The 27,995-nt window shown below is 43.1% G+C and overlaps 1 protein-coding gene across 1 annotated transcript; it reads left to right on the top strand.

Moving 5' to 3' along the window:
* Position 1: 1 nt before the first annotated feature.
* On the top strand, positions 2-27,863 carry chrnb2 (cholinergic receptor, nicotinic, beta 2). The gene is made up of 6 exons (XM_050047072.1): positions 2-326; positions 14,075-14,220; positions 16,494-16,538; positions 18,184-18,293; positions 22,265-23,393; positions 26,433-27,863. Exons 1-6 carry the CDS (start codon positions 263-265, stop codon positions 26,583-26,585), a joined length of 1,647 nt encoding a protein of 548 aa, XP_049903029.1. The 5' UTR covers positions 2-262; the 3' UTR covers positions 26,586-27,863.
* Positions 27,864-27,995: the final 132 nt, after the last annotated feature.

The raw sequence follows: 27,995 nt of genomic DNA, 5'->3' as shown, positions 1-27,995 counted from the left end.
GTTCAGCACGGACAGCCAGCAGCGGCACGACCCAGCGCAGAGCTTACCTGGCCCCCGCCGAGGTATTTCGATTTCTCCCCGCTTTTACCGGGCGAAGAAGTGTGGACCGACGGAGAGCCCTGACGTCACCATGCCAGGTAGAGAGTGAAGGGAGCCTTCGGGTCGTGAGGAGGAGGGGAGTAACGCTGCGGGTGTGATTGGGGTGGCCTCTCCATCGCGGTGAACACCTTTCGGGCTCGGAGCGCGCAGCTCGGACGCACGTATGATGATGGACGGCCGGCCGCCGTCGCCGCTGCTGCTGCTGGCTCTCCTCGCCATTGCGGGAGGTGAGTAACTTGTCCGTCTCATAATGGCTCCATCGATGCGCTTTTGTGTGCATCGTCACCTTTATAGGGCCGGAACCCACCGCGCATTCCGGGGGAGCGGAATAGGTTTCTTCAAAGTGTGGAGGCAAAGCGAGTGGTTAGATGCTGAGGAGAGGCAGACGTGGAGAGAAGGACTCTTCATTGCTGTGTCACCATCTTTCTTATAATAACAGCAGCGAGCGCGACGGAATGATGTGGTGGAGAAAATATTGCCCACTCCATATCACATGCGCACACTGTGGGAACACAAATATATATATAAGCTTGATGATTATCCGTTTAAACCCTGAAATAAAACCCTTTAATAGGGTATCTCTTGTTGTCAGTGTGGTGCGTTTAGAGGCCTTACTTTATAAACTAACACCATGTGGTATTGTGTCACAATTATATCATTGCATGGACTTATAAGTGACCCTGCTACTATGTTTATCTGTGGGGGTAAATCACACTTTGGCACCAGATAATAAAATAAATTATGGCACATTTTTGAGGACATTTTAAAGCATTTAAATGTTGCCCACACACTGCTTTTGCCTCTGATTGGCTGATTAGTTGCATGAATTAACACACACAGCAGGTAGTTACAGAAGTCTTTGTGAATGAGCATGCAGTCTACTAAACATTAACCAAACCACTGTAGCATCCCTCCTCTCTAAGTATACATTAGAGAGAGGGGAAGGAATTATGTTATCACCCTCTTACCCCCCTCCCCTCTCTCTGTCTCTCATTAACACTGAGGTCTTGCATTGAGTGGGCAGGTTAATGAGAGGCACGTTGAGCTAAAACAACTTCTACATCCTGTCATCAGAGGACAAATGATGTGTCATGCAGCAGCACAGGAAAAGCCTTCTGTCTCTGTGTAGCAGCTCAGACAGATAGATGGTCTTTTTGTCTTCATGGAGGACATGCACTGAGTAGACCAGTCTTATTTACGACGCAGCTCTCGCAAATGGGTTAAGTGTAAAGCCATTAGGGTGTTTGGACATATTTTACCTCCGTAACTTGGCTCTAATTTGGTGTTAATTTCCTCTCAGCAAGGGGGTTCTCCTCAAGCGGAGAGGAAAAGCACATCAGCTGATTGGCTGAATTACGGCCGCCTTAATATTTTCAGCCAATCCATAGTAGTGACAGGGCAGAGGTCAGCTCAGTGCCTCCGAGCAAAAAAAGACTGTTTGTCACTGGCTGTGTAGCAGCACACATAACCACACGCACTAACACACCTCCATCCACACACACACACACACACACACACACACACACGCCTGGCCATCTGCCTTGTATTGACTAACTGTTCATCATCACCCATGGCGACAACATGCTCCTGCTTTCTCTCTGGCACACACACACACACACACACTCCCGCTTTTTCTGTCACAAACACACACACACACACACACACACACACACAAGAGAGCTTTACGTCACGCCGTTCATCACAATACATTCAGAGGAGTATTTACAGAGACGTACAGTAAAGATCACTTTCGCCTCCATCAGCCTGCCATTGATCAGTTCAAGCACCAGCTCCAAACACACACATGCACACACACAAAGCAAACACATGTACATTTACACAGTTTGATTTTCATCACAATAACAAATTTTCTTTATTGAACATTCTTCAAAAACACACAAGGTGTTTTACAGATATAAGAGATATTAGATTAGATTCATTTATTGCCATTTGCACAGCTACAGTACGTTGGAATTTCCGTGCATATCTCTCAAAGTCAACCTGGAAGAAAAAGGCAAAGGACAGTTAAAAGAGCAGCATAAAAACAGAGATACACACTTTATAAAAGAAGATACACACAATAAATTTTATAAGAATACACACTATGAATCATTGCACAAGACAGTGGACTGGGAAGAGACTCTGTACGACATACAGATATAAGAAGTATTATTTCAAGCTCTGTCTTGAAGTTATGATCAAGGAACAAGCACTAATGTGGGCACATACACACATGAAAAAGACATAATATTTTAACAGTAATTGTTTGATTTTGTTGATACTAAAAAGTATAAAAATATTAAGTGTATTACAGATATGAAAGCAGATAAAAATATAACAAAAACTCACAAGAGTGTATAAAATATGTCAAAAATATAAAGTGTACAGAGGCAAAATTAGGTCTCTTTGTATTGAAATACAAATTAAACAAATTAGAATAATGTAATAAATAAACCAAGGGCGTTGATTTTGTGTCAACACTGGGGGGGACACATACTGTATTTGAGCATCAAACACTTAATTTCCTGCATTCTGGCACATTTTTATGCACAAATGTATAGTGGAAATGTCTTTAATTTGGTCAAAATAAAAGTCCCCTGCTACTTTCATGTTTGTATTGGGGGAGACAAATGCAAGTTATAAATATTGATGGGGATGTGTCCCCTGCATCTCCCCTCCCCAAAAAATCTACACTTATAAACAGAACTAACAAAAAGTTACTTATCAAAAGTGACAAGAGTGTATCCCGTTTATGAAGCTGCTCTAAATTTGCTGCGTAATCTTTCGATTGCCTCGAGCGCTCACTTTTGTTGGTTGATCGTTCCCTGAGTTCAAACAAGAGGTATGTGCACAAGAAAACACTACCAACATGAAATATCACTTTAAAGGAGCCTCATAAGCAGTTGAGTACTAATGAGTCATCTTCCCTTAAGGGAGAAAATCTGATTAGCATCATCCTCAGAGACTGTAAACTCAAACCACACGCAAACACACGTTTGAAGAAATGGGCACATGGCCGCGCGCACACCTGGGTATAAACACATTTCAGAGATTCCCTACAAAGAAGCTGCAAAGCACATAATTGTAGAAATGTTAGAAAAGACGTGCACAGACTGAGTTATACTTTTATGCATTTGCTCACATTGGTGGTGATGGAATTAGAGGGAGAGAAGTCATAACGTTACACCTCCAGACGCACAACAATACTTTCTTACATAAGCCAAACATGCACACACAAGAGGAGTCTCACATTCAGTGGCTGCGCAAGGGCGCTCAAGGACATCTCACCACCTGTCTCAGACGCTGCTGCGAGGATGTGGCCGTCCTGATGGGAGAGGAGGATGTCTCTTGTCATTTCCCCTGCAGGCCATGCATAATAAACAGGTCTGTGGTGCCGAGTTGACCTGATGCAGGGGTTACTGGATATGGAGCATGGTGTGCGACAGTCTCATCACCCAAGGACGTAAAGTGTGCTGGGATTAGTTTTACAGCAACACTTTTTATAAGCTCCATCTCAAAGCAGACGTGTTTGACTGGTGGCCAAGTCGTCCTCTTCGCATGTGCGACTGTGTGTATGCATGCATGCACCATAATCTTTGTCCTCTGCTTTATGAATGCACTTAGTGAATATCAACTAACCATTTCCTTGGCAGTGCTACAGTCTAGAAAGTTCTGCTCAGTCAGTTTAGCCTGTCATCACTTTCCTGCTGCACTGTTCCAGCCCACTGATCCCTGCAGCATCTCAACCTGCACATTACAACAGCCCTCCTATTGTCTCTCTCTCTGTCTCTCTCTGTCACTTTCTGTCTTTATCTCGCTCTCTCATTTCCTCTGCCTGTATCTCTTTGGACGGAGTCCCAACACACAGCAGCAACAGGATCAGATCAGAGGATAGGGGCTGCATCTGTGATAAGAAATGCACAGCGGTCGCACAACAGAGGCCTGCATTTGTATGTGAGAACGTGTGTGATCCCGTGTGTAAAACTGTGCTCTCATGTGTGATTTGGGCAAGACTATGTGTGTGTGTGTGTGTGTGTGTGTGTGTTTGTGTGAATGAATGTGCGGTAGTAGCAGCACACAGCAGTGTGTGGCCCCGGAGATTAGAGGGAAGCAGAGGGAGAGCACGGAGGTTTAATAGAAACTTAAGCGGTGGAGAAGAAGAGGAAGATAAGAGACGTTTGGAAAGTTAAGAGTTTTAATTCAAGTTTATTAAGGGGAAAAAAAGAAAAGGTGGACTTACACTGAGGCGGCGTTTTGCTTATGTTCCTTTGTTGCACGTGTGTGTCATAGTGAATTCAGGATAAACCCTCCTCTGGTGATAAAATGTATGTAAGATAAAATCATAAAAAAAAGATCTTAAATGTGAAAATACTCCGGCCTGGAAAAGTGCAGTACAGCATATATCAACACAACAGTAAGTAATGCTTTCCTGATTTCGATCAGGACGTCTGCAAGATAAGCTCAAATGTGATCTAGATGCACGTACTGCTGTCAGACAGGCGACCTCTTATCTCCGCATGTGTGCATACGATTCACACACTGCAGGCTTCGACCTGGTGATAACATGGCCTCAGGATTTATGGGTAACCAAATAATAGCTCAAATAATAGCTGTTATGAGAGGCATTATGCAATTCAAATGATGTATTTTATTGCAGTCCCTGAAATATGCACCACTATAGTTAGAAAGCCGCACCGTCTGTCATCCAGCAGCTGAGCTCCTTGGGCTGTAAATAATACAAATAAAGCATACTGCATATCCCCGGTATGAGGATTTCAGAGCCTCTGAGCTTTTCGACTGTAGATTCCATAATGTTTGACTATACCTTAGTTATCCAAAAACCTAAGATGCTATTTTACTGTAAATTAAAATGGAAAATGTTCATATATTTAGCATCAGTTTAAACTTTTGATTTGAGCTTTTTAGGATCAAGCTATACTGTACGGTTGGATCGATATTTGGCCCCACAGTATGCATTTGTGATAATGGGCCTGAAAAAAGACTCTGGAGTTTTGTAAGACCTATTAAACTATGATGATACATTATTGCTAAAACATTTATATTACAAACATCTAAGAAATGACATGCAGCAGTTACCGTGGTGATCCACAGACTCAGATCTTTAATTTAATTGATCTTTTGTCATTGTCTCTGCATATGTCTTAATAGGCCTGTTCATTAGGGCCAGAACTAATGATTATTTTAATTACTCTTTTGAATAATCAATCAATTGGTTGGTATATATAAAATGACATACAATAGAGTCTTTTCGGCCCTATGTCACAATTATGTCATTTTATTAGCTGGAGGCAAAACACAACTCACTAACACAGGCCTGTAGGCTACATAGGAGTCTTAAAATGTGGTCTTGTTGTGTTATTAGGAGCCAGAATAGAAGGAGTCATGGCTCAAAACTTAAATTATATCGTATACCAGCCGCCACTGCCCGTCAACAAAAATGAAGACAACTACAGTAAAATGCGATAACACTAACTTTTTGGCGTATTAGATTTAAGATTCAAGAAGTTTATCGTCATACACACAGTAGAAAACTCAGCAGTTTGCACCGTACAATGAAATTCTTAATTGCCAGTCTCCCTTCACACACAGTAATAAAAATAAGAATTAAAGTCGGATGTAAGAAAATAAATAAAAATAGCAAAAACAAAGACTTTAAAAACCTGAGTTAAAATGTAAAGTGCACTGTGCCTAGCTGGTGTTAGCTTCAATAGAAAACAAACCAGAGGAGGCCATTCTGTGTCGCCCTCCTTTGTAAGACTGGCACAGTAATCAACCACAAAACCAGCCATCACACCTTCAGGAATCCTGTCACATCATGCACCCACTGGGTGAGAGCATACAGGTCGGCCAGTCTGGCCTGGTTCGTCAGTGTTTCAAGTAACACTTGTGGTCCTGGAGAGTGAGTGACCTGACATGGTGCGTTCATAAATTCAGTCTGATGCTCTGCACTAAAATGAAAGCCCTGTTGGAGTGTTATATTTCATATACTAACGAATGGTTAAGTTAATGACACAATCACTTCACTTGGAGCTTTGCTGCCCTGTGTCCCCAGACAGAGTGTCCAGAGGACTCAGTATACGCTATGTAAATAATGGATGTAGCCAACATGACATCACCCAAGGTTGTGTGTCATTTGAAGCCTTGATCTTGGCATTTTGGCCTTTTCCATCTCAGATTTTTGGAGCCAGACCTGACAGCATTTTGACGAGAGGGTGGAGCTGACCCCGATGCTGGCTGCTAGCTTAATTAGCATGGTGCATTTACAGTTATGGTTAACTGTGGTAATGCTAATGCTAATTTTGACTGGCGAAAAACAGGCTTAAAACCATTAAAATAAAAATGTCTTTACCGGAAAATATGAACATCCTTAGAGGATCTTTAAGTATGACCAAACACTGAACTTTTATTTTTAGACAACCAAAAGGTTACAATGAACTTCATAAGCTGAAAGCACACTGAAATAGCGACACAGCTATGCCTTAGCCTCACAAGTCAGTCTTTAGACGCTTTGCTTATCAGAAGGTGGAGATCTCTGATTGTCTGGTGGCGAGACTAGCTATGCCTATGCTCTGTGAATCTAGAGTCAAGCCATGGTTATGTTACCAAGGGAACGTTGTTGCTGTGGTGGCTACTGTCAACGGATGGCACCCACCTGTAACTCAAAGCAGCCACACCCTTAAATATATCTAACTTTAAGCCTTAATAGCATTTAAAAAGGTGAGTTGTATAAAGATTTGGGCATTTTAACATGGGGGTGAATGGGGATTGACTTGGTCTTGGAGTCAGCCTCAAGTGGCTGTTAGAGGAGCTGCAGTGTTTTGGCACTTTGCGTTGGCTTCAATTTTCAGTCCTGAAGGTTGCCATTTGGGTGGTTTTGTTTTGTTTGGCCATCAAACAAAACCCAAAAACCTCTAAAACCCAAAGATATTCAATTTACAATCATGTAAAACCAGAGGTGGGTAGAGTAGCCAAATATTGTACTCAAGTAAGAGTACTGATACTTTAGAACAATATTACTCTAGTAAAAGTAAAAAGTAGTCATCCAAATAATTACTTGAGTAAGAGTAAAAGAGTATTTGGTGAAAAAACTACTCAGGTACTGAGTAACTGTTGAGTAATGTCTGATTTATTTGTAAAATAAGAACATGAACGTAATCAATCAATCAAAAATAATAATCTGCAAACACAAATATATTCTTATATATACTGTACATATATATATATATATATGTATATGTAATTATGTACTCAGAGGTGGGTAGAGTATCCAAATATTGTACTCAAGTAAGAGTATTGTTGCTTTAAAACAATGTAACTCAAGTAAAAGTAAAAAGTATTTTGCATTAAAACTACTCTGAAAAGTACAATTTATCCAAAAAGTTACTAAAGTAAATGTAACTGAGTAAATGTAACTAGTTACTACCCACCTCTGTGTAAAACAGACAGAAGCAGCACATCTCACTTTAAAAACCTGAAACTCATGAAGGTCTGCAAATTTGCTTGAGATTACTTGACTATTTAAATAGTTTTCTTTCGATAAACTAATAACATTTGTCTAAAAAATGTAATTGTGCCATCAGGAATTAGCCCATAAAAAGCTATGCTGCAAAAATCTGCAAACGTTTCTTGTAGCTCACATCTTACAACACACTCTTACACTCTTTATCTATTTGTCGATGTTTTGCCCTAGTCATTTGTGTGCACCTTTTTTTCTTTCTTTGTATTTAATTTCTGCAAAGAGAACATGGAATCAGATTTCATACAGGGGCTTTGTAATTAAGTTTATAACAGCAGTAACAGCATTAGTTTTTGTATTATGGTGTTGTTTGTAAGAACAGCATTGAGCACAGGACTAAAGTCGATGCCTACATGCAGTTTGTTGCTGTAAAAGTCTGTCCCCTCATCAATATTGGTAATTTAAAAAACTTAACTGGCCGCTCTTTTCTCGACTTTGGAGTTTGTCAAATTTGGCGACAATAAAGCTTCTTCCGCCCTCAGTTAGTCCACAGTGGGATGGCTTTGTTTTTGGAGTGCTGTGATATTGCGGCTGGATGGGGGATCAATATTAATATCTCAGTTCTATGGGCACTACGGTGCCAATTGGGTGTTGCCAGTAGATCAATGGATCTCTCCATTATTGATTTAAGAATATTTCAGCATAAAAGGTCCCAGCTGCAGCCAAAAAGCCTCTTTGGCAGAGCGTCAGAGAGCAGAGCAGAGAGCGACCCTACTTTCCCTCCAACCTTTTCTCATTTGAGCAAGCTGTATAAATAGAGATCATCACTGTAATAGTCTTAGCGGGATAATTCAATTTAGCTCTCGCTTCGCCCTCGTTTTCCCCACATTTCTCTTTACGGTGTGTGTGGACTCTGGCCTCTAAGTAGCTTTGTAAACTCAAAACAACACGTGCTGTAAAATGTAACGATTGATGATTTTATATGATCAAACAGTTCACAGCAGTTTTTCCAAAAATCCTGAGTAAGACTCAGGGGACACACTCTGTGAGATGAATCAGGGTGCTGAGATCAGTGGCTGTTTAAAAGGAGGGAAAGAGAAACGGATGTAGCTGAACATGGCTACCGTCTCGTCTGTTCCTGTGCTGTGCCACTGACGCGTGTGTGTTTGCATGTGCATAGTGGTGTGTAACTTCTCTCGCTCCAGGGTCTAATGGGGAGCCCTGCTGAAATATTCATAGTGTCACATTAAGTTTGCAATATTTGCAATGGAAAACAACCAGAATACAACCTGAGCTACCAGCAACATTACAACCACTCAGCTCGGCCTTTAGCATGACAGCGTGTCATGTGGAGACGGCGAAAGAGGGAGATCAGTCTTTGTTTAGAAGCATTAGTAAGTGCTGAGGATGAGCAGCCGGGTTAACATGTTTGTGCAGTGATCAGGCTGCAGTGCGTGGATATTTTTATCAGTCTTGTTCTCCAGATAAGAATAAACCAGTAAAGCTCTCTGTTTTGGTCTCTAATTTGTCTCAGTGTCGTGAAATATTAGTCTAGACTTTCATCCTGAGCCCATGCATGCAAATATTTTAGTAAAAATAAGCAGAAAATATGAGGACTCAGAGAGTGGATGTGTAAGCCGAGATTGCACAATCCTTTTTTTAAATCTGCATCTCGATCCAGATTTGCGTCAACACACATGTGGTGGGATGCCTGACTTTTTTTTACTCTAGTTTGTGTGGGAGTTGAAACGGAAATATTGGAACTGTTCAAACATTTTTAACAGCCTTTGTCACGATGTTACCACCCTGATAAAAATATATATATATCTGTAGCATGGGTGGATTATGAGACAATGGGCCCCTGGGCATAGATATGCAAAAGGCCCCACCACTTCTCCTAGACAGGAGCAAGACACACAGACTTTACAGTGGTTTTGCGTCTTTTTCATAGCCGTTATGCATCTTTTTGGTGTTTTTAAGGTAATTTTGTGTCTTTTTTTGGTCATTTTGTGAATCTTTGGGGTTGTTTAACCTCTTTTGTAGTTATTTGTGTCTCTTTGCAGTTCACTTGCATCTCACTGTGGCCATTTAGCCCCTTTCCGACTGCACAAAAATCCACTGAAACCTGCTAACATCTGGCTATTGTGTTTAATAGCAAAGGTTCCAATTGGCATTTACACCCAGGACACATGACTCTGCAGTAGTCATGGGTATTTATCACCTCCAGCTCGGTATACCAGCTATACTTCTGGTATAGCACCCTGCAACCAAATAAATCTGTGCAAAATGTATTTTGCAGTATGAAAAAAAACCTTGCTTATGGTGCGGGCTTTGAACGACAGTGATGGAAATACAACACCCGAGTGGACCCGTATGATTTTTTTGCCCCTTTACCGGCAAGATGCAATGACGGGCCACCACAAAATACCAGCTGTCTGCACCCAAGCAATGCTCGAACATCACAATGAGTTCGCACTGAGTTTGAAAGAGTGACTGAATAAGTAAGAAATATATATGTAAATTCGTAACCACTGTAACATTTTCACTGGCCTCCATGCTGCTTTACTGTTTACTAACCTGTATTTTGGCCTGTGACGTTGAACGTGACACAATCTAGTGCACTTGTAGAGAAGTCCATTGTCCATTTTTCGCAGGTGTTTGTTCTTGTTGTCCAGTTTTTGAGATATTATCCACATATTAAAGAAAAAAAATCAGACAGAAGCTGACTTAGATTGATACATTTGGATTGAGACTTGTAATACACACTGTAGTTCCTTTGCATCCAGTTAACTGAATCACTTTGGCCTTGGACTTTGTTTTGGCTTCTTGTAAAGCTGGTCTTAGTCATCTTTGGGTCTTTGACTAAGGAGCTTTTCAGTAAACCCACATAATTACTCCTAATGCAGCCACTCAAACAGTATCATCAAAGATGACGGGAAGTTTAGGGCACAAAGACGCATTAAAATCTTCTTTTTCATAGATTTAACTCCACAGACGCTTCAAGATGCTTAATATTTATTTATTTAACCTTTATTTAATCAGGAAGTCCCATTGAGATTGAAAAACTCTTTCACAAGAGAGACCTGGCCGAGGTAGCAGCCAATCAAAACACATTTAAAATGCGACAAATACAACATATAATACAAAGATCCACAATAAAACAACTATTCAAACATAGCAGCCCCTCAAGAAAAACATATATGTATGAATATAATTTCAGATATAAAGACAATTCTCACAAACTGTTTACAAAGAACAGCTGGATATCATTGTGACACTTAAGCACGACTTTTAAGATGTGATCTAGTTAGTCCGAGCATGAAACTACCATTTGCATTGTGAGTATGGCTGATGGAAATGCAGGCCTTTTCTGCTTCATCATTGTTTAAGTGAACTGTATTAGCTTTCTGTCTCATCCGACAGTGTTATTGCCTTGTGCTTCTGGGAATAATATACATTACTCATATGGTCCAGGCACAGACAGTAGTGTTTATTTCCCTCATGAATATGTGCACACAAAAAGACACACACACAGACACATACACATAAAAGAAAAGCAAACCGGCACAATAAACAACCAGAGTGCTACACACATGTGCTGACAGGAAGTGTATTGATGATGGTGGATTAGCGAGAGAAGGGGCAATAAATGGACAGTGGCTGTCAGCGACGGGGAGATGGAGATAACAGGAAGGATGAGAGCGAGGGAGAGACAGCCAGGGTGAGGAGAAAATACGGGCCGCCTCGGATAATCGAAAGATGGTGAAAGTGTAAAAGAAAATGAGACGGAAGAGAGCGGACGCAGGGAAGAGCAGGAGATTAAAAAAATGATGGGGGGGAATTGCGTGTTCAGTTTACGGGGCATGAATAGAGTCCTCATTGATCCAGAGACAGAGGCTATCATTCCTGCTCAGTGAACACAGCAGTGCTACAGGGCAAGAGGGAGGGGGGGGTGGGGGTGGAGTGGAGATCAGGGGGAGGACAGAGTGTCAGAGGAGCTCAGAGACACATTCAGAGGGAAACAGGAGGAAGAACATCGGCTGAGAGTACGTTTAGTTTGTTTATAGCTTTTTAATTTCCATTTTTAATTTCCGTTTTCATATTTTTACATCATTAATGCAACAAATCCCAACATTTTTTTCCTCAAATGTACTTGTTCTTCTTTTTGAGTGTCTTTCCCTCCATGTATTAATCATTTCTTCCCTCTCTTTATACATTTAATCTCCACTGATTTTTTTGGTTATTCGATTAATTGGGTGATTATTTTACTAATCGATTAAGTTGCTAGTCTATGAAATGCTCATTGTAATTTCCAAACGCTAAATATGGTGTCTCCAAATTGCTTGTTTCGTCTGACCAACAAACCAAACCCCCATTAAATAAATCTATTTAATCTATAACTAGAAAAGTGCACTTGGTAGAGTGCACATCTCCACCAGGTGGCCGCGCGCCCCACGGGCTGACCATGGCCACTCAAGACAATTGCTGTAATTCCTGCAGACATGTAGCAGCATGTTTCAGAAGCCTCCCAGAAACTAATAAAAATACATGCTATTTTTGACAGAGCCACAGGGCTTTGCACAGAGCAGATCAATTTCTCCCACTAACAAGCACCGTATGTGACATATAGATACGAGGATGAATGTGGTTTTAATAACTACAACATAGCCACAAATCTTCAATCCATGCATTCATGACTGGACATTTAACAGTTTTAACTGTTTCTAGGCAACAGCACAACAAAATAGGAAATAAAAATAGACGCAATTACAACAGCAAAACAAAAATATTAAGAAATGACCAAATCATCAAAATCAGACAGAAAAATGCTCTCTGTGTTGTATGATGTCAGACAGAACAATACCGGGCATCATCCCTCCCGGCTGCCTTACAGTCAAGATGGCGGTAAAGATAGCAAAAACAGGGATTTACTCATCTTGTATCATGTCGTGTAACTTCAGTCGATCATAAATAATTTATCTGCAGATGCCCTGGTTCCAAATGAGTCCAGATTTTTCTATGGATGACAGTTTTGAGCCACAATGAAGGCCAAAATATGGCCTGTATCACACAGTGGTTCAAACAGGTTTTTTAAACAATTATGGATCTCCACAATTATGTCCGTCCAGGAAGAAGGATCCCTCCTCAGTTGCTTTTCCTGAGGTTTCTACCAGTTTTTTTCCCCGTTGAAGGTTTTTTTGGGGGGAGTTTTTCCTTATCCGCTGTGAGGGTCCTAAGGACAGAGGGATGTCGTATGCTGTAAAGCCCTGTGAGGCACATTGTTATTTGTGATATTGGGCTTTATAAATGAAATTGAATTGAACTGAACCATGAAAGGTCCTTGCGCATACAGTCATAAATAGGCACACAAAATATTACGTGGATTGTTCCAATAGTTTGCCAGGCTAGCTGCGAACCGACGGATACACACACTCATAAACACACACACACACACACACACACACACACACACACACGCCCAAATGAATAATTCCCTCTCACCTGGCAAAATTAATAATATAAAACGGAAAAATAACCCCTACATTTAAGAAGTTGGAACTAAGGATTGCTCGGCATTGTGTTCATTTTACCCACTTCAGCTTTTACGTGTTTGTTTTCCTGTGCCCTTAATAGCCTCTTAAAATAGCAGGTTTAAATATGACAGCGTTGGTACCAAGTTAACGGTAAGCAGCCAGCCTGTGTTTATCTTCAGGGGGAACGTGTGAGGGAATTGTGAGAGGGAAAAGATGCAGCACAGGAGCGAGCAGATGCCAGAGAGGCAGGGAGCGAGTAGCGGGAGCAAGAGGGAGGAAGGAGGGAGGTGCAGAACAGTTGTTTTTCTTCCATGCATCGTGTCTCTCAGTAAAATGCCTCCCCTCCTGTGTGTGCTGTTGTGACAGCTCTGCCCAAAGTCGACCACTCACACAGATACGACTACAGTCTGCGTACAGATGGAGGGACGGCAGACAGGAGGAAGGGAGGGAGGGAGGGACAGAGGGGGAAAGACAGGGGAAGGGAAGTGAGAGATGGAGTGAAAATAACCCAAAGCTACAAAAGACTGGCAGTTGGGGAGAAGTGCAACACAGCAGAGGAGAATAGATAGAGACAGAGCAGAAGCACGAAGAGAGCGATAGAGACAGAAAGGATAGCGATAGAGACATTCAGACTGGTTGACTCATTCTTATGATGTCAGATCTTGTAAGAAGTGTGTATCGAGCTGTGTTGACGTGCTCCAGCCGGCAGTGATGAGTAATGCCATGGTTCAAAGGCATTGCATTCTCGATACACATGGATAGCTAGCTCTCAATGCTGGCAGTGAGGGCAAACACAGAAACCAAACAGCACCACTGATTTCCTGCCCTTGTGTGAATACGCTATACAGCCGATGTGGTTAAAAGTCTTTTTTAAAAAGCGCCAAGAGAGACACAGATGGCTGCAGCATTTTTTTGTCTCATGATAGAGGCAGATGATGATGATGATAATGTGTTCTCATTACAGGCGGCCTTGGGGCAGACACAGAGGAGCGGTTGGTGGAGCATCTCTTAAACCCAGCCCACTACAACAAACTGATCCGTCCTGCGACTAATGGCTCCGAGCTGGTTACTGTGCAGCTGATGGTGTCGCTGGCCCAGCTCATCAGCGTGGTGAGTGTGCACGTGTTTCCGGGCTTGTGTGATTGAATCAGTGTGCACCTCTTACAGCATGAGGACAATCCAGTGTGTCACTCATCATTTAAATTCTGATTTAACATCAAAATGACTCCAAAAGATGGTCTTAATTACATACAAGGCATTTGTAAGGTGCAAAATCTGCTGCTAATTCTGTCTAATGCTGTTCTTCTTGATCTCTCAGCTCCGCCATAATGATTTGTATTCGTATCTCATGGTAAAAGCTGAAAATGAAGTTGTTTAATGATGTAAATCCCAGGAAACCTCAAGTCAGGCTGATGATCAATTAGTCCTTGGCTCAAGGCCTGATCTGTTTCATAGAAATCTGTTCAGTGAATTTTGAGAATATTTTCTCAAAGACAGGCAAACGGCCAGTGGTGAAGAAAAATACATTTGAAAAACTCAACAGCAATGTCTTTTTTCCAGAAATCATGACCTGGTTACGCAAGATAATCCACAGACCTTGATGAGGGCAGTTTCATGTAGGAACTATTTTCTTCCGCTCAGAAGGAAGTGTGCATCTACTGCAACGTATCCTCCAGTTTAATGCAGGAACTATTTTCTCACCAACTGCATCTACTGCAATGTATCCTCCAGTTTCATGTAGGAACTATTTTCTCACCAACTGTATGACCACGCAGAAGGAAGCGTGCATCTACTGCAATGTATCCTCCAGTTTCATGTAGGAACTATTTTCTCACCAATTGTATGACCGCGCAGAAGGAAGCGTGCATCTACTGCAACGTATCCTCCAGTTTAATGCAGGAACTATTTTCTCACCAACTGTATGACCACGCAGAAGGAAGTGTGCATCTACTGCAACGTATCCTCCAGTTTCATGTAGGATCTATTTTCTTTCCACTGAACTATACCCGTCAACCATATCAACGCACAGAACTAAGTGTGCATCTCCTGTTAGCTTACCTAGCACCACTGAGCTAGCTAACGTTACAGCTCAGCCAAGGAGGTTGCCATTAATGTTTACATCTCACACAAACCTCTCGTCCATGAGTAGATGCACACTTTCTTCTGATAATAGTTGGCAGATGTAGGACATTGCTGGGAGTTTTTCAAATGTATTTTTTAGCGCTTTGATCACCACAAGCTGAGTGCCATCTAGTTGTATAATATTAGAGAGAAGGCAAGACATCTCTACGGCAAAGAATCTAAACGGATAAACAGCACTTTGATTTTGGGGTGAACTGGCCCTTTAAAGTTACAGCGCTCACCCTGTGAGTGTTACATTATTATATATTATACCATTGTATTATTAGAGAAAGAGAGACGACTGGTTGCTCATACAAACGTGGAACGACAGGAAGCAATCCAGGCACTCTGAAAAAATATATGTAAAAAAACGAGGAAGGAAATATTAAAAAGCCTTTATTGCAGTGGCTAAATCATTAAAAGAGCCAACATGTTTCCACCACTGCAGGCCTTTGTCAGGGCTTTCAAAAGAAGCCATTTTGAATATTTATTTTGGAGTGCCTGGATTGCCTTCCTGTCGATACTTTTCGATACTGTAGGGTTTCATTTCATGTTTACATTGTATTTATACTCGTTATAGGATTTAAAAGTTGCAAAGTAAGTGTTGAATAAATGCAGTGAAGTAAAAGGCACAATTCATCCCTCTGAATATTGTGTAGTAAAAGTATAAAGTAGCATAGAATTAAAATACTCACGTTAAGTACAAGTAACTTATAATTGTACTTACAGTAAGTACAGTACGTGATTAAATACACTTTCCACCACTGCGAACAAGCTCAAGAATAATTACGTTCAAGGATGTAAAGATGCTTCACTGAAATGTAGTACTGTAGTTCATTCACTCCACTGATACGATACATAAAGATCAGTTTATGTCAAGCACCTCTCAGCCAAACACTTGTTAATATAAAGTATTTTATACTCCTGGAGGAGCTTTTTAAAGCCTGAGAAATTAACCCCTATGCTGTCATCAATGTTATTTCAGCCTGGGCGAGAAAGTTCTACAAACCAGTGATGCAGAGTTTGAAAGACACAGGCATTTAGCAAGCAATGAAAGACGCTATCAGGTTGCATATTGCAAGCTTGACTCAGCTTCTATGCACTAAGAGTCAGGATATCTCCGCTTTGCTGCATCAATTATGTGCCACTTAAAAAAAGAATCTGTCACACACGTCCTTCAGCTCGGTGGAAGTGCTGTAATGAATCACCGAGGAAGCTCTTTGATCATAGTTTGTAATGTATATGTCTTCTTTTTTCTGCAGCATGAGAGAGAGCAGGTGATGACCACCAATGTCTGGCTAACACAGGTGAGACTTCCCACTCTTCTCCTCATATTACCGTCCTAACGTAGTAAACATTCTGCGACTCAGAGGAAATGAAATGAAGACAGAAAGATCATTGAATTGCAGGCTGAAGAATTTATTAAACATTTGATTTCGGTTGATTTTACCTTTGATTTCCCAGCTTCACTGGCAGATCTGTCACATACTGCAGGGGCTTGAGTGATAGTTACAAACGCAGGCACTGCATAATGCCCTCTCTGCTGTATTCTACTGTATACATGGTGATTTATATTATATAATCATCGGCCACAGTATTATTACACCAGTAGACTGTAGCACATGAGCAGTGGTCCAGTTACTGGAGGGGACAGATGCATCTCTGTGTTCCACATGTTTCACTGGTTGTCGCTGAGTCTAATCCTGTCTCCATTCGCGTGGAGCAGCAGCCCTGAGAACTGACATGACTGGTGAAGTGTCAGACACTGAGAGAGACATCAAACAATACGCGTCCTCCAAACCCCCATTATCTGACAGGAGAAATATGAGAAGTGAATTGAAATTTACGAGACAGATCTTTTTTAAGCACCCAAAACACAAACGCCGAACCCCTTTTTCACAGTCGGTGAATTTGTTAGTTTTGGATGAGACCTACCGTAACCTCACCCTGTGAGTAATGTGACCCTGACTGAGCCGTGACCCTCTTCTACATGGCTGGCTCTTTGTATGCGTACAGCTGAGGCCTGTAACATGCTAGAACATGTACACATTTACACACGCCGCGTATACAAATGCATTCGGCCACACACATTGTCAACATATGTGCTTGCTTTTGAGGGCAGGTGTCAGAACAAATTACACGGACGTGTTCAATTTGTAAGTAAATTTAGATCCATATGAAACAGATGACATTTTCTTTAAAGTAGCCTTTCGTGTGCGATGCCACCGTCGTGGACGATGCATTTTTTGATTGTTTAAAGCATCATGCATTTTTCTGTCCCGTGTCCACACACATGCACACACACTTGCACCTGAGCAAGTTAGGATTTATGGCATGTAACGGAGCGTAGAATGGCCATCAGTGCTCTATGGATCCCTTGCTATGAGAAAGCAGGGGAGCCAAGGACAGCTGTCCAGAGCCAAGACAAACTGTAATGACCATAATGCATCACAGTTACTGCAGATGACCTAGCTTGAGAATTACGGCTCTGACATGGCCATAACATAGAAGAGCCAGACTGAAGTGCCGTCGCAGGTTGCAAAGGCTTCAGTGTGGAAACGTCAATGACTGACCCACAGCATACAGAACGAGATAATGCTGTCTGTTAAAAAAGGTTACACAGAGGACACAGAGATGTTTGCTGATGCATACACACACATGCAGGAACAGCTGTACTGTAGATGCCATTTCAATCATGCTGATTGGTTTGTGGCTGGGTGTGTTCAAAAGACCATTCACTCTCTCTCTTTGGGTTAAAGTTGAAAATATGATGTAAGTGCAGAGGGGCTCAGCACAGGATGTTCCCCAGGCTTGTTATGTGTCAGATTGACTACTGACTGACTGACTGACGGATGGACGGACCTCCTCCTCTCTGCTCCCCTCAAGATGTCTCCTTGCTGCGGTGTGATTGGCGCATGAGTGATTAAGCATTTTATTTTTATTGGCCCTCAGGAGTGGCAGGACTATCGTCTGACTTGGGTCCCTGAGGAGTTTGATGGGATGATGAAGGTCAGGCTGCCCTCAAAACACATCTGGCTGCCTGACGTGGTGCTCTACAACAAGTGAGTCACTCACTCACCCTCCTGCCCTCACTTCAGAAGACACACACGGGCCCACGGATGCACGCACGCCCATAAACACGCACACCAAAAAGCACATGTTGTTCTCATATTAAACTGATAACATTATAAAGCCGACTCCCTGGTGATTTGATCCAGCTGCCACCATTGTAAGTCACTTTGGATAAGAACATCAATTAAATGCCAGAGGTTTCACTGTGTAATACATGCAGACCTGCCACACATGACTGAACGTGTCCACTGCAATCAGCTCATATCACTCATGCTACATTACTATACAGTACCTCCAGGTCTCATGAGATGCTTCAAAGATGGAGTCATCTGCACAACACACCCGAATAGACACATGGACAGTGGATGCATGCAAATACAGTAAATGCATACGATTAACCAAAAAGAAGCGCTTGCACATGTCAACACACACCTTAACTCTTATTTCTCTGTGGTTTGTTGTAAAATGTGTCATTTATCTATCTATCTGCATGCAGAGATGCTTGATCAATAACTATGTATTTGCATCTTAACTTAGTCAGTAATTTTTAGGTGAGTCTCACCAGTCAGGTGCAAGTTTCGGAAATGCCTCTGATGCGGCCTAAAATGCTGGACTGAGTAGCACCGTTCTGAAACCACATAATTAGCCTCCACATCGTCACTGTTGCAGCTTTCCAACGAGTGCTTGACGCGAACATATTTTGCATATTTAGAAGCATTGTAATCCAGCAATGAAACTCCACTGTTTTTAAAGACTTTACAAAACAAATTTCTCCAGCATTAAATGTCTTCGATGATTATTTATTCGTTTATCCCTGTTGAAAGGAGTTGTTGCTGATGTTAGCTGTTAGCTGAAGCCTACTGAGCACATGATGTATTCCAGGATGCACTGGGTCGAGTCTGTCAATAAATCAGAGGCTTGACAGCGCTGATGGAATGACATGACATTCACCCCATCTTAGTAGCAGTAGATCTGTGCTGTTTTCTCACCAACAAACATAATGAGGAAAATACTGTGAGTGCCATAAATAATGTCTAGATTATCCAGTGCACACTCAGAGTGTTTTCACACTTGGTCCTTTTCAGCCCTCTTAACAGACTCAGAGCAGTGACTCAGCATTTTTTGGCATATATGAACACTCCAAGAAGCGAACCTCTTGATGCGAACCGAACTCAGACTACCCCAAGCAGTGCAAATACAGTAAATACAAAGAGCAAAGTGAACCTTTGGTTCCAGGTGTTACGCCCCACCCTTAGGCGGACCTATGGGGCAAACAAAACTCCAACACTGACCCAAAATAACCACATTTACAAATCGGATTTATTACAAGTACAACAAGCAAACAATACAACAAAAATCCCACGCTGACAGGCAGCAGGACCAGCAGTCCCCACACCAGAGGCCTCTCTGCTTTGCTGCTGGCACAGGAGCTCTTAAGCACCTCCTCCACACCAGGTGCAATGCATCTTGTTAAGTAATGCAGCACACCTGGGCAGATCTGAGAGGCCGTTTACACGTACACGGTGATTTTGATAAACGGAGACATCTTCCTTCGTTTGTGCCCTTCGTTTACACGCAAACGGAGATTTCTCCTCTGAAAACAAGTCTTTCTAAAAACTCCGGCCAGAGTGGAGATTTTGGAAAACTCCGGTTGTGCGTTTGCATGTAAACTGAGATAAACGGAGATAAACGGAGTTATAGGCAGTTGATGTCACAGTATGTGCCAGAACTTGCGCCTGTGTCAAAAGTGCGACCTATGTTGCTATGGTGACAATGGATACATGGAAGGCTTGAGCTTCTCGTTACACTGCCACCTACAGGTTTGGCATGCTCTTGTGTATATATACACGGGTAAGTGTAAACGAAGATCTTTTTGAAAATGGAGACGGTGAAATGTCCGTTTATGAAAATAGCCGGCAACGTGTAAACGGCCTCTCAAAGGGAGGGAAAAGGGAGCACTCACACAGCTGTAACACCAGGTTAGGGTAAGGGAGCACTCACACAGCTGTAACACCAGGTTAGGGTTCCAGGTTTGCTATGCTCTTTGCCACTGTATTTAGCCCTCTGGATCACATGCTGTTGCACTGGGACGCTTGAAAAAACAGACAAAACCACATTGACCTGCAACGTTTGCAAGGACGCAGGACGAGAAGTAGTTTTGGTCCACGGAGGATACTGCACGTCTTCAGATGTGGAATGCAGGATACATTAAATGGCAACAGTCCAAAGCACCCAGAAATGCTAAGGTTTTCCTCCAAGTTTAAGTTCATCTGAAAGTGAGGGGCTTCATAACAGCACTGCTGTAGCACATCCAAGCAGAAACAAAACTACATCAATATATATTAAATAGAGGTTATAGTGTGAACGGAAAGAGAACTGAGGCCCCATCAGAGCTGATTTTGACCAGAAAGAGAACCGAATCCTTCCACGAGTCAGTCCACTTTTTGGTCCACTTTAACAGGACTGAGTTTAGTTTGTTTAAAAAGGAGTATATGTGAAAACACATAACATAATATTAACATAATATTGTTAGGCACCCACCCAGGGCGTAAAGAGCAGTCCATGGGTATGTAATATCTGTAAGATGTAACTGTTATTACTTCATTTTTACATTTTATTTGGTGTATTTACATGGAAATAGGTTAGTAGCGTACAGCTGTTCAATTCTTTTTCTTTCTTTTTTTTTTTAAATGTAGTGACATCGGATCAGTACTTGGCATTAGCCAATACCCAAGTTCAAGTATCGGAATCGTTATAGGAAATGGTATAGGAACATTTTTAGGCCTGGATTAATCTGTAAGGGGACCCCAGGGGCAAGAACCTTGCTGCTGAGCTGCTACTGATTTCCATCTACAGCCCTACCCTGAACATAGAACTATATAACTGCTTTGGCCAGTTGTTAAGCCAGACTCCAGTGTAGATCTCAGTAATATGGTTCAAAATAACAATTTAAACACATATATGCAAAACAAACATGTAAAATAGTCCAATTTTATGTTCAATGCAATTAACTGTAATCCATTACGTTTTTTTAATTACAATTAGCCTGCATGTCTGATGGAGGTACGGATGCAGACCACTTGTCTCAATGTAATGGAAACTGAGTGTCAGCCTACAGTATGTAAATCAGCTCATCAGAGTACAGTGATCTGTCTGGCCTTCTCCTCTTTCCCTGCCTCGGTCCTTACTTTACTAAAGATTAAAAAGATCCCTGACCCGCGGAACTCTGGATAAAATGATCCCGCTAATCCCACGATCCCCGGGTCGACACGCTATCCTCCCAGTCCTCGGACTCACTGTCACTCACCTAAACAGGAGGATTAGATGTGGACACAGCTGCACCAGAGCTGCTAATTTGGAGGTCTCAATTAGATTTTGTTCCTATATTTGCAGGAAAGTTGGTGTTTCTGAGAGTGCACTTCGGCACACGGGTCAACTGTGTAATCAGTCAAAAATGAAGACTTATCCGTTTGCGTGTGTCACATCTCACAGTGTTAGCCATCATTAATTAGTTCTCTTGTTAAAAGCTTGATTTAAATGGAAATTCAATCTACAGCTTTAGTGTTCTCGGCTGACTTCTGAGCAAAATGTCTAATTCGAGCTGTTTAACTGGACTCAGTCTGACCTATGAGCCGTGTTTCCTGTCTAGACTGCGTGTTCATCCTGTTCCTTGTGTTTGTAGAAGCATGTGTGTGTGACCCTGCTGCCCTTAGATGCCTCAAAGCCTCCACATCCGTATGTGTGTGTTTGTGTGTGTGTGTGTCCTAGAGCTCGTTAATGAACCCGTATTACATAATGAGATGCGTCATGTTGCACTGTTCTTAAGACTCAGGGAAACGTCTCATTATACTTTTGTTGTTGTTGTTTTTTTTACTAATTAATCGTACAAAGATTTCTGTTTCTGTCTGACACTCCTCTTTTTTGTCTTTCTCCTCCCCCTCCTCATCTCTCTCACACTCAGTGCTGATGGGGTGTACGAGGTGTCGTTCTACTCTAATGCAGTGGTCTCCTACGATGGCAGTATCTTCTGGTTGCCCCCGGCCATCTACAAGTCAGCCTGTAAGATCGAGGTCAAGCACTTCCCCTTTGACCAGCAGAACTGCACACTGCGCTTCCGCTCTTGGACCTACGACCGCACGGAGATCGATCTGGTGCTCCGTGCTGACGTCGCCAGCATGGACGACTTCACGCCCAGCGGGGAGTGGGACATCATCGCCCTGCCTGGCAGACGAAACGAGAACCCGGCCGACCCCACCTACGTGGACATCACGTACGACTTCATCATTCGCAGGAAGCCTCTTTTTTACACCATCAACCTCATCATCCCGTGCGTGCTCATCACCTCGCTGGCGATCCTGGTTTTCTACCTGCCTTCCGACTGCGGGGAGAAGATGACGCTCTGCATCTCCGTGCTGCTGGCTCTCACTGTGTTCCTGCTGCTGATCTCCAAGATTGTTCCACCCACTTCACTGGACGTCCCTCTCGTGGGGAAGTACCTGATGTTCACCATGGTCCTGGTCACTTTCTCTATCGTCACCAGTGTGTGTGTGCTCAACGTACACCACCGCTCGCCCACCACACACACCATGCCTCCTTGGGTTAAACTGGTGTTCCTCAACAAGCTTCCTGCCTTGCTCTTCATGCGCCAGCCTAGGAATAGCTGTGAGCGCCAGCGGCTGCGCCAAAGAAGGAGGGCCCAGGAGCAGAAGGAGGGTGGGCGCAGCGGGGAGGCTGGGGCCTTGATGGTGGGGCTCGGGCTGGGCAGCACTGGTGGTAACGGAGGAGCCACCTCCACAGGGGTTTTCAACAAGGAGGACAGTGACCCTTGTACCTGCTATGTGAACCGGGCGTCTGTCAAACAGTTTGGAGGGGATCTGGGAGGTGCAGGGGGGGGGTCCATGGATGGTCTGAACAGGGTGAGGGAGGGCCGGGAAGGGGGCGCTGGAAACCTGCCGCGGGGGAAGCAGGCAGCAGGAGGTCCTGCTCTAACTCAGGCACTGCTGGCTCAAGCCTGTCCGGGCTTTGAGGAGGCTGTGGAGGGAGTACGCTTCATTGCCAATCACATGAAGAGTGAGGATGATGATCAGAGTGTGAGTATTACATCATCTGTATGTTACCATTTACATCATTACAGTAGTGGTCTCTGTTGCTTGTTATCAGCAGCCAGTACTGGAGTGTTTTATGGAATATCTTTATATTAAAGGGGCTCAATGCAAATTTCAGAGGATACTTGTCTGGACATGGATCTCAACACGGAGGTGGCTGAGCAGCTAACAGTTTTAACTCCATAAACAGCGCTAAATAACAGCAACAGTTCTGACAGAGCAAATGGTGTTAACCAGGGTGGAACCGGAGCATGGGCGCTACGATTCTACAATGATGCCGTCCCAATATCAGCAGTAATCGCTGTATAAGCACAGTGCAAAACAGCAGCGATTAGCCAGCCAGTGGGATACAAGCACCAACATCCATGTGCAGCTGGACTGGCTTACCATAACAAATCAGGAAGTGCACCAGGCTTTGAAGCCAATTTCTGTAGTGGCAAACAGTGTAACAAAAACACTTTTTTTTACCATTGGCTTACATTGTGAAAAGTAAACAGTGGATACATTATTTTGAGCGTCACAGCTCCCTTGAAATGACTAGTTTCATGACTGGAATTATACCCATTCAGTCCGGTAACAATTGGCAAGTCTAGAAGAGCCCACAGTTGAATCATTTCATCCCCATTCAAGTTAATGGAGCACTAAACCAGAGGTGGCCAGCTCGGGCAGTGAGAGTCTCCAGTGCGCCTGCTCTGTGGGCAGAAGCAGTGCTGATTGTTATGATTTTATACGCTGCAGTTGCAGCAGCACCATTTTGGCTTCATGCACCACTGAGGCAAGACAAGGCAAGTTTCAGCAACAAAGCAATTTAAAGTGAAAACATAGAAAGCATCTAGACAGGGTGCATTTAAAAGCAATTTATTAAAGAACCAGAGTAGGAAAAAAAAGTACCAGGTTATAGAATACAAGAATAAAAGTTACAGTGCTGTTAAAATCAATAAGAGCAACTACGAGCAACTTTCATGCAATGAACGTGTACCTGGCTCCAACGCTGTATCCAGTTCTCTTTACACATCCATGATTACAACACACACAGAGGTGGCATGACTTCATTCCCTGCTCAGGACTCCATTACTGCACTATATCTTTACACAGCAAATAATGTTTTTCTGCCATATTAATGCTCTGAATGTCGCATACAGAACCTTTAATAGAATGCATCAAGTGACCTTGTGTAATGTGAACGGTGTCACAAGCCACACAGAATTATCAACCCGCTTTGCATCTTTATTACCCCCGCCAAGGAGGTTATGTTTTTGCCGGCGTTGGTCTGTTTGTCTGCAAAATAACTCAGAAAGTTCTGAACGGATTTTGATTAAATTTTCAGGAAAGGTTGATAATGGCACAAGGAACAGATGATGGTGATCGGTTGAAGCGAAGTGGATAGAATAATAAATTGGCGGGAAATCCGAGCTGCTTGGCTGAGGTCTGCGCTCTTCGAGTGCTCTAGTTAAAAATGTAAAGCTGGTGTCATATTGTGGTAAATTTTTGGGCGAGGGCACCATCTTGTGAGGACTGTGCTGTGTTACCTGTGCCTGCAATTACGATAAACAACATAAATCCACGTGATGTGGCAGCCCAAGGTTGGATTACAGACCTCCACTCACATACCCAGACTGAGTGCTTCTTGCTTTTGGACTGAGTTCATACACTGTGGTAAGAGAGGCAACAGATGCATAAATAGGCACCTGATAGCTAACACTATATCAATTTGATAACAACACGATAATGTCAGTTGTGTTGTTTGCAGCTTTTTGCTCTCTCCAAGTTGTAACTTTTATTTGAGCTTGCTTGTTACCAGCCGGCTGCCATATTGTTATCTGTGGCAGAACTTGCATTATGTTAGCCACTCGGGGGAGCATTTATCGGCCTGGTGTGGCGCAGTGCATTCTGGTAGTTGTAGGTTTTGTACCTCTTGAGCAAAAGTCCTTTTCCTCTATTTTCTCTGGTCATGTAGCACTAATTTCAAAAGTATTTTCTTTCTACAGCCCACTTATATAAAATAATACCACCTTTTCAGCAGTAAAATACTTCAAGTTAAACACAAAACCACAAAGTGATGCTGCCAATAAACCCTTTATTGCTGCTTTTACAGCTCTGCAGCTTCTTGCCAACACTCATTTCAATACCAGTGTATCTGTGATAAATAGATCGGCTCTTCTCCCTATTAAAATAAATGATTATCTTGTCTCTGTGTGGAGAATTCATAGCATTAATCGTGTTACTTTATGTGCACATGTTACTAATCATAAAAAGCATCATGAGCGGCACAGATCTGTGCTTTGGGTGCCACATCAAGTTATAGTGACGATGGAGCGGCACAGCAGTTCCGTTTAGCTCTGCCATTTGAAACGCATGGGGGACTACACCAGAGCATAAGCAAAGGAGACAGATCTGGTGACGCAATCATGGCTCTCTGAATATTCAACGCAGACATGTAATTATAGCAGCGGCATGACGTGTGCATAGAGAAGGAGTACAACTGGAGAAGCGCTGGAATAGAGGAGCCAAGACAGCGGAGTGAGGGTGGCATTCTTTATCGCTTCTCCTCAAGGCATCTTAGGAGACCAGCCTCCTCTCCTGGAATGAAAGAAACTGACACGGGAATTAACAATCCTCTGTAATTCTGTCCATCATCGACATGGTTACCGTCCCGTTGCCATGCCGACCGCTTTAAAATCCTCCCTCTCCTGGCACAGTGTGCTGCCTGTCAGCCCTTCCCATCTCCCTCCTCCCCCCAAGTCATCATCGCCGGGGTTACAGTGTCAGCACACCCCTCTGTCTCCCTGCCCTCCATCACTGTCTCTTGTCTCCCACGTCCTTCTCCTCCTCCTTGACTCGTGTTGTACCTCATCAGAGCTGTGTGGCAGAGCGAGTCTCCGCTCACATTAACCCTTCACCTCCATTAACCCTCTGCATAGAGAAAGGCAGGGGGGGAATTACAGAGAGAATGTGATTCTGCTCACCTTAATCTGTCTCCTCACCCCATCCTAAACCCTTTTTTTTGTCCCTCCCCATCCACAGGTGAGCGAGGACTGGAAGTACGTTGCCATGGTGATCGACCGCCTCTTCCTGTGGATCTTTGTGTTTGTGTGCGTGTTTGGCACAATGGGCATGTTCCTGCAGCCGCTCTTCCAGAATTACACAGTCAAGACCATCACCAGCCCGCCAGGCTGACCGCCCGCAGGCCGAGAACACGCTGACCTGACAGCTCCCCCGACCAATCAGCACAGCAGGACAAGGGCCGGGAGTTGGGGTCGGGGGAGCGCGTCCGGGTTTTATTGTGTCTACTGAACTGGAACCAGAACTGGAACTGAAAAGCAATCACGCCCATTACCTTTATAGTAACGTTTTTTGCAATGAACAACTTTTTCTTGAATGAAGAAAGAGGAGAACACCGTCATACTCTTACCTGCAGTTTTTTGTCCAGATGTTTAACGGACTGACCTCCCCTTTCTGGTGGAAAGGTCCCTCCCCGGGAGCGAGGATGCTCTGACCTTCTCCTCGTCGAACCTTAACGCCAGCCTGTCAACACTTTCCGCTCGACGCTGACTGCTTAATTGACACACGACATGCCCGCCTTCAACTATGACATTACTCATTCTCAATATCGACTGATGTCAGAGGGAGCTAATCAGAAAGGGAAGGGAGGTTCATATCAAGGTTCTTATACATTTACTTTATTTTTTCAGAAATCCACTACATCAGTGAACTGATTCAGTATATTTTATCATAGCATAGCAGCTTACCACAGTATAGCATTAGGAATATATTATTAAGATTTCTCTATGTGTTAGCTCATGCAAGGGTCTGTTGCTGATCGAGAGGCTACGGTGTGTTGTATGATTGTATAGATTAAACAAGAATGTGATATAAACTGTACTACACAGCCTGTGATGCGCACACTAACACTGTACAAGCAACAGATTGCAAAGGAAAATACATAGAGGGGGGGCTTGGATTTAAAGAGAGAGCCATTATCCAGCGAGAGGGGTAAAGTACTAGATGCATGGACGGTGTTTTGCTTCGAGAGTTGTGCACATTAAATAGAGGACAGCAGCAGCCTGCTGTGCCAGAGTGCGCAGCTGCAGCGAGATGAGTTCAGCTCCAGAGAAAGTGAGGAATCTGAGCCAAGATGGTGGATAGGACCTCCTATGTGATGGACAGTGGAACATGATTTCCCCAGGACGGAGTAAACAGAGCTCAGCTGAGACGGAGTAGAGATCAGTATTAGAAAAAGCAACGTGTAAATCAAATTATATTGACGGGAGGAAGGGATTATGGGAATGGCGCTATTGTGTGTATTAATATGTAATTTCATATTTCAGTATGTAACGTTCAGAGCATATGTATACATGTACCGCGTGTGTGTGTATGTATGTGTATGCGTGCCCCACGCCCCGATGCATTATCACATCTGTCAGATACGATGTTCAGAAGAGCATACTGTATGTGTGCCCCCCCCCCCCNAATTTTCAATAAACAAGAGAGAAATGACAAGAGGGCCGATGCTGAAGCAGTCGCACCAGGCAATAACTTACAGATGCAAAATCATAAGCAGGAAAGAGAAGGCAGGTCGTCGTGCAG

The sequence above is a fragment of the Epinephelus moara genome, chromosome 6 (assembly GCF_006386435.1).
Source record: "Epinephelus moara isolate mb chromosome 6, YSFRI_EMoa_1.0, whole genome shotgun sequence".
Classification (NCBI taxonomy): Eukaryota; Metazoa; Chordata; class Actinopteri; order Perciformes; family Serranidae; genus Epinephelus; species Epinephelus moara.
This window is presented reverse-complemented; position numbering and strand designations above follow the sequence as displayed.

Excerpts from the sequence above, each read along its gene's own strand:
- chrnb2 (XM_050047072.1), top strand. The coding sequence starts at position 263 with ATGATGATGGACGGCCGGCCGCCGTCGCCGCTGCTGCTGCTGGCTCTC. Across the intron at positions 16,539-18,183 it reads CCAATGTCTGGCTAACACAG|GAGTGGCAGGACTATCGTCT; the intron begins GTGAGACTTCCC and ends ATTGGCCCTCAG. Across the intron at positions 18,294-22,264 it reads GACGTGGTGCTCTACAACAA|TGCTGATGGGGTGTACGAGG; the intron begins GTGAGTCACTCA and ends TCTCACACTCAG.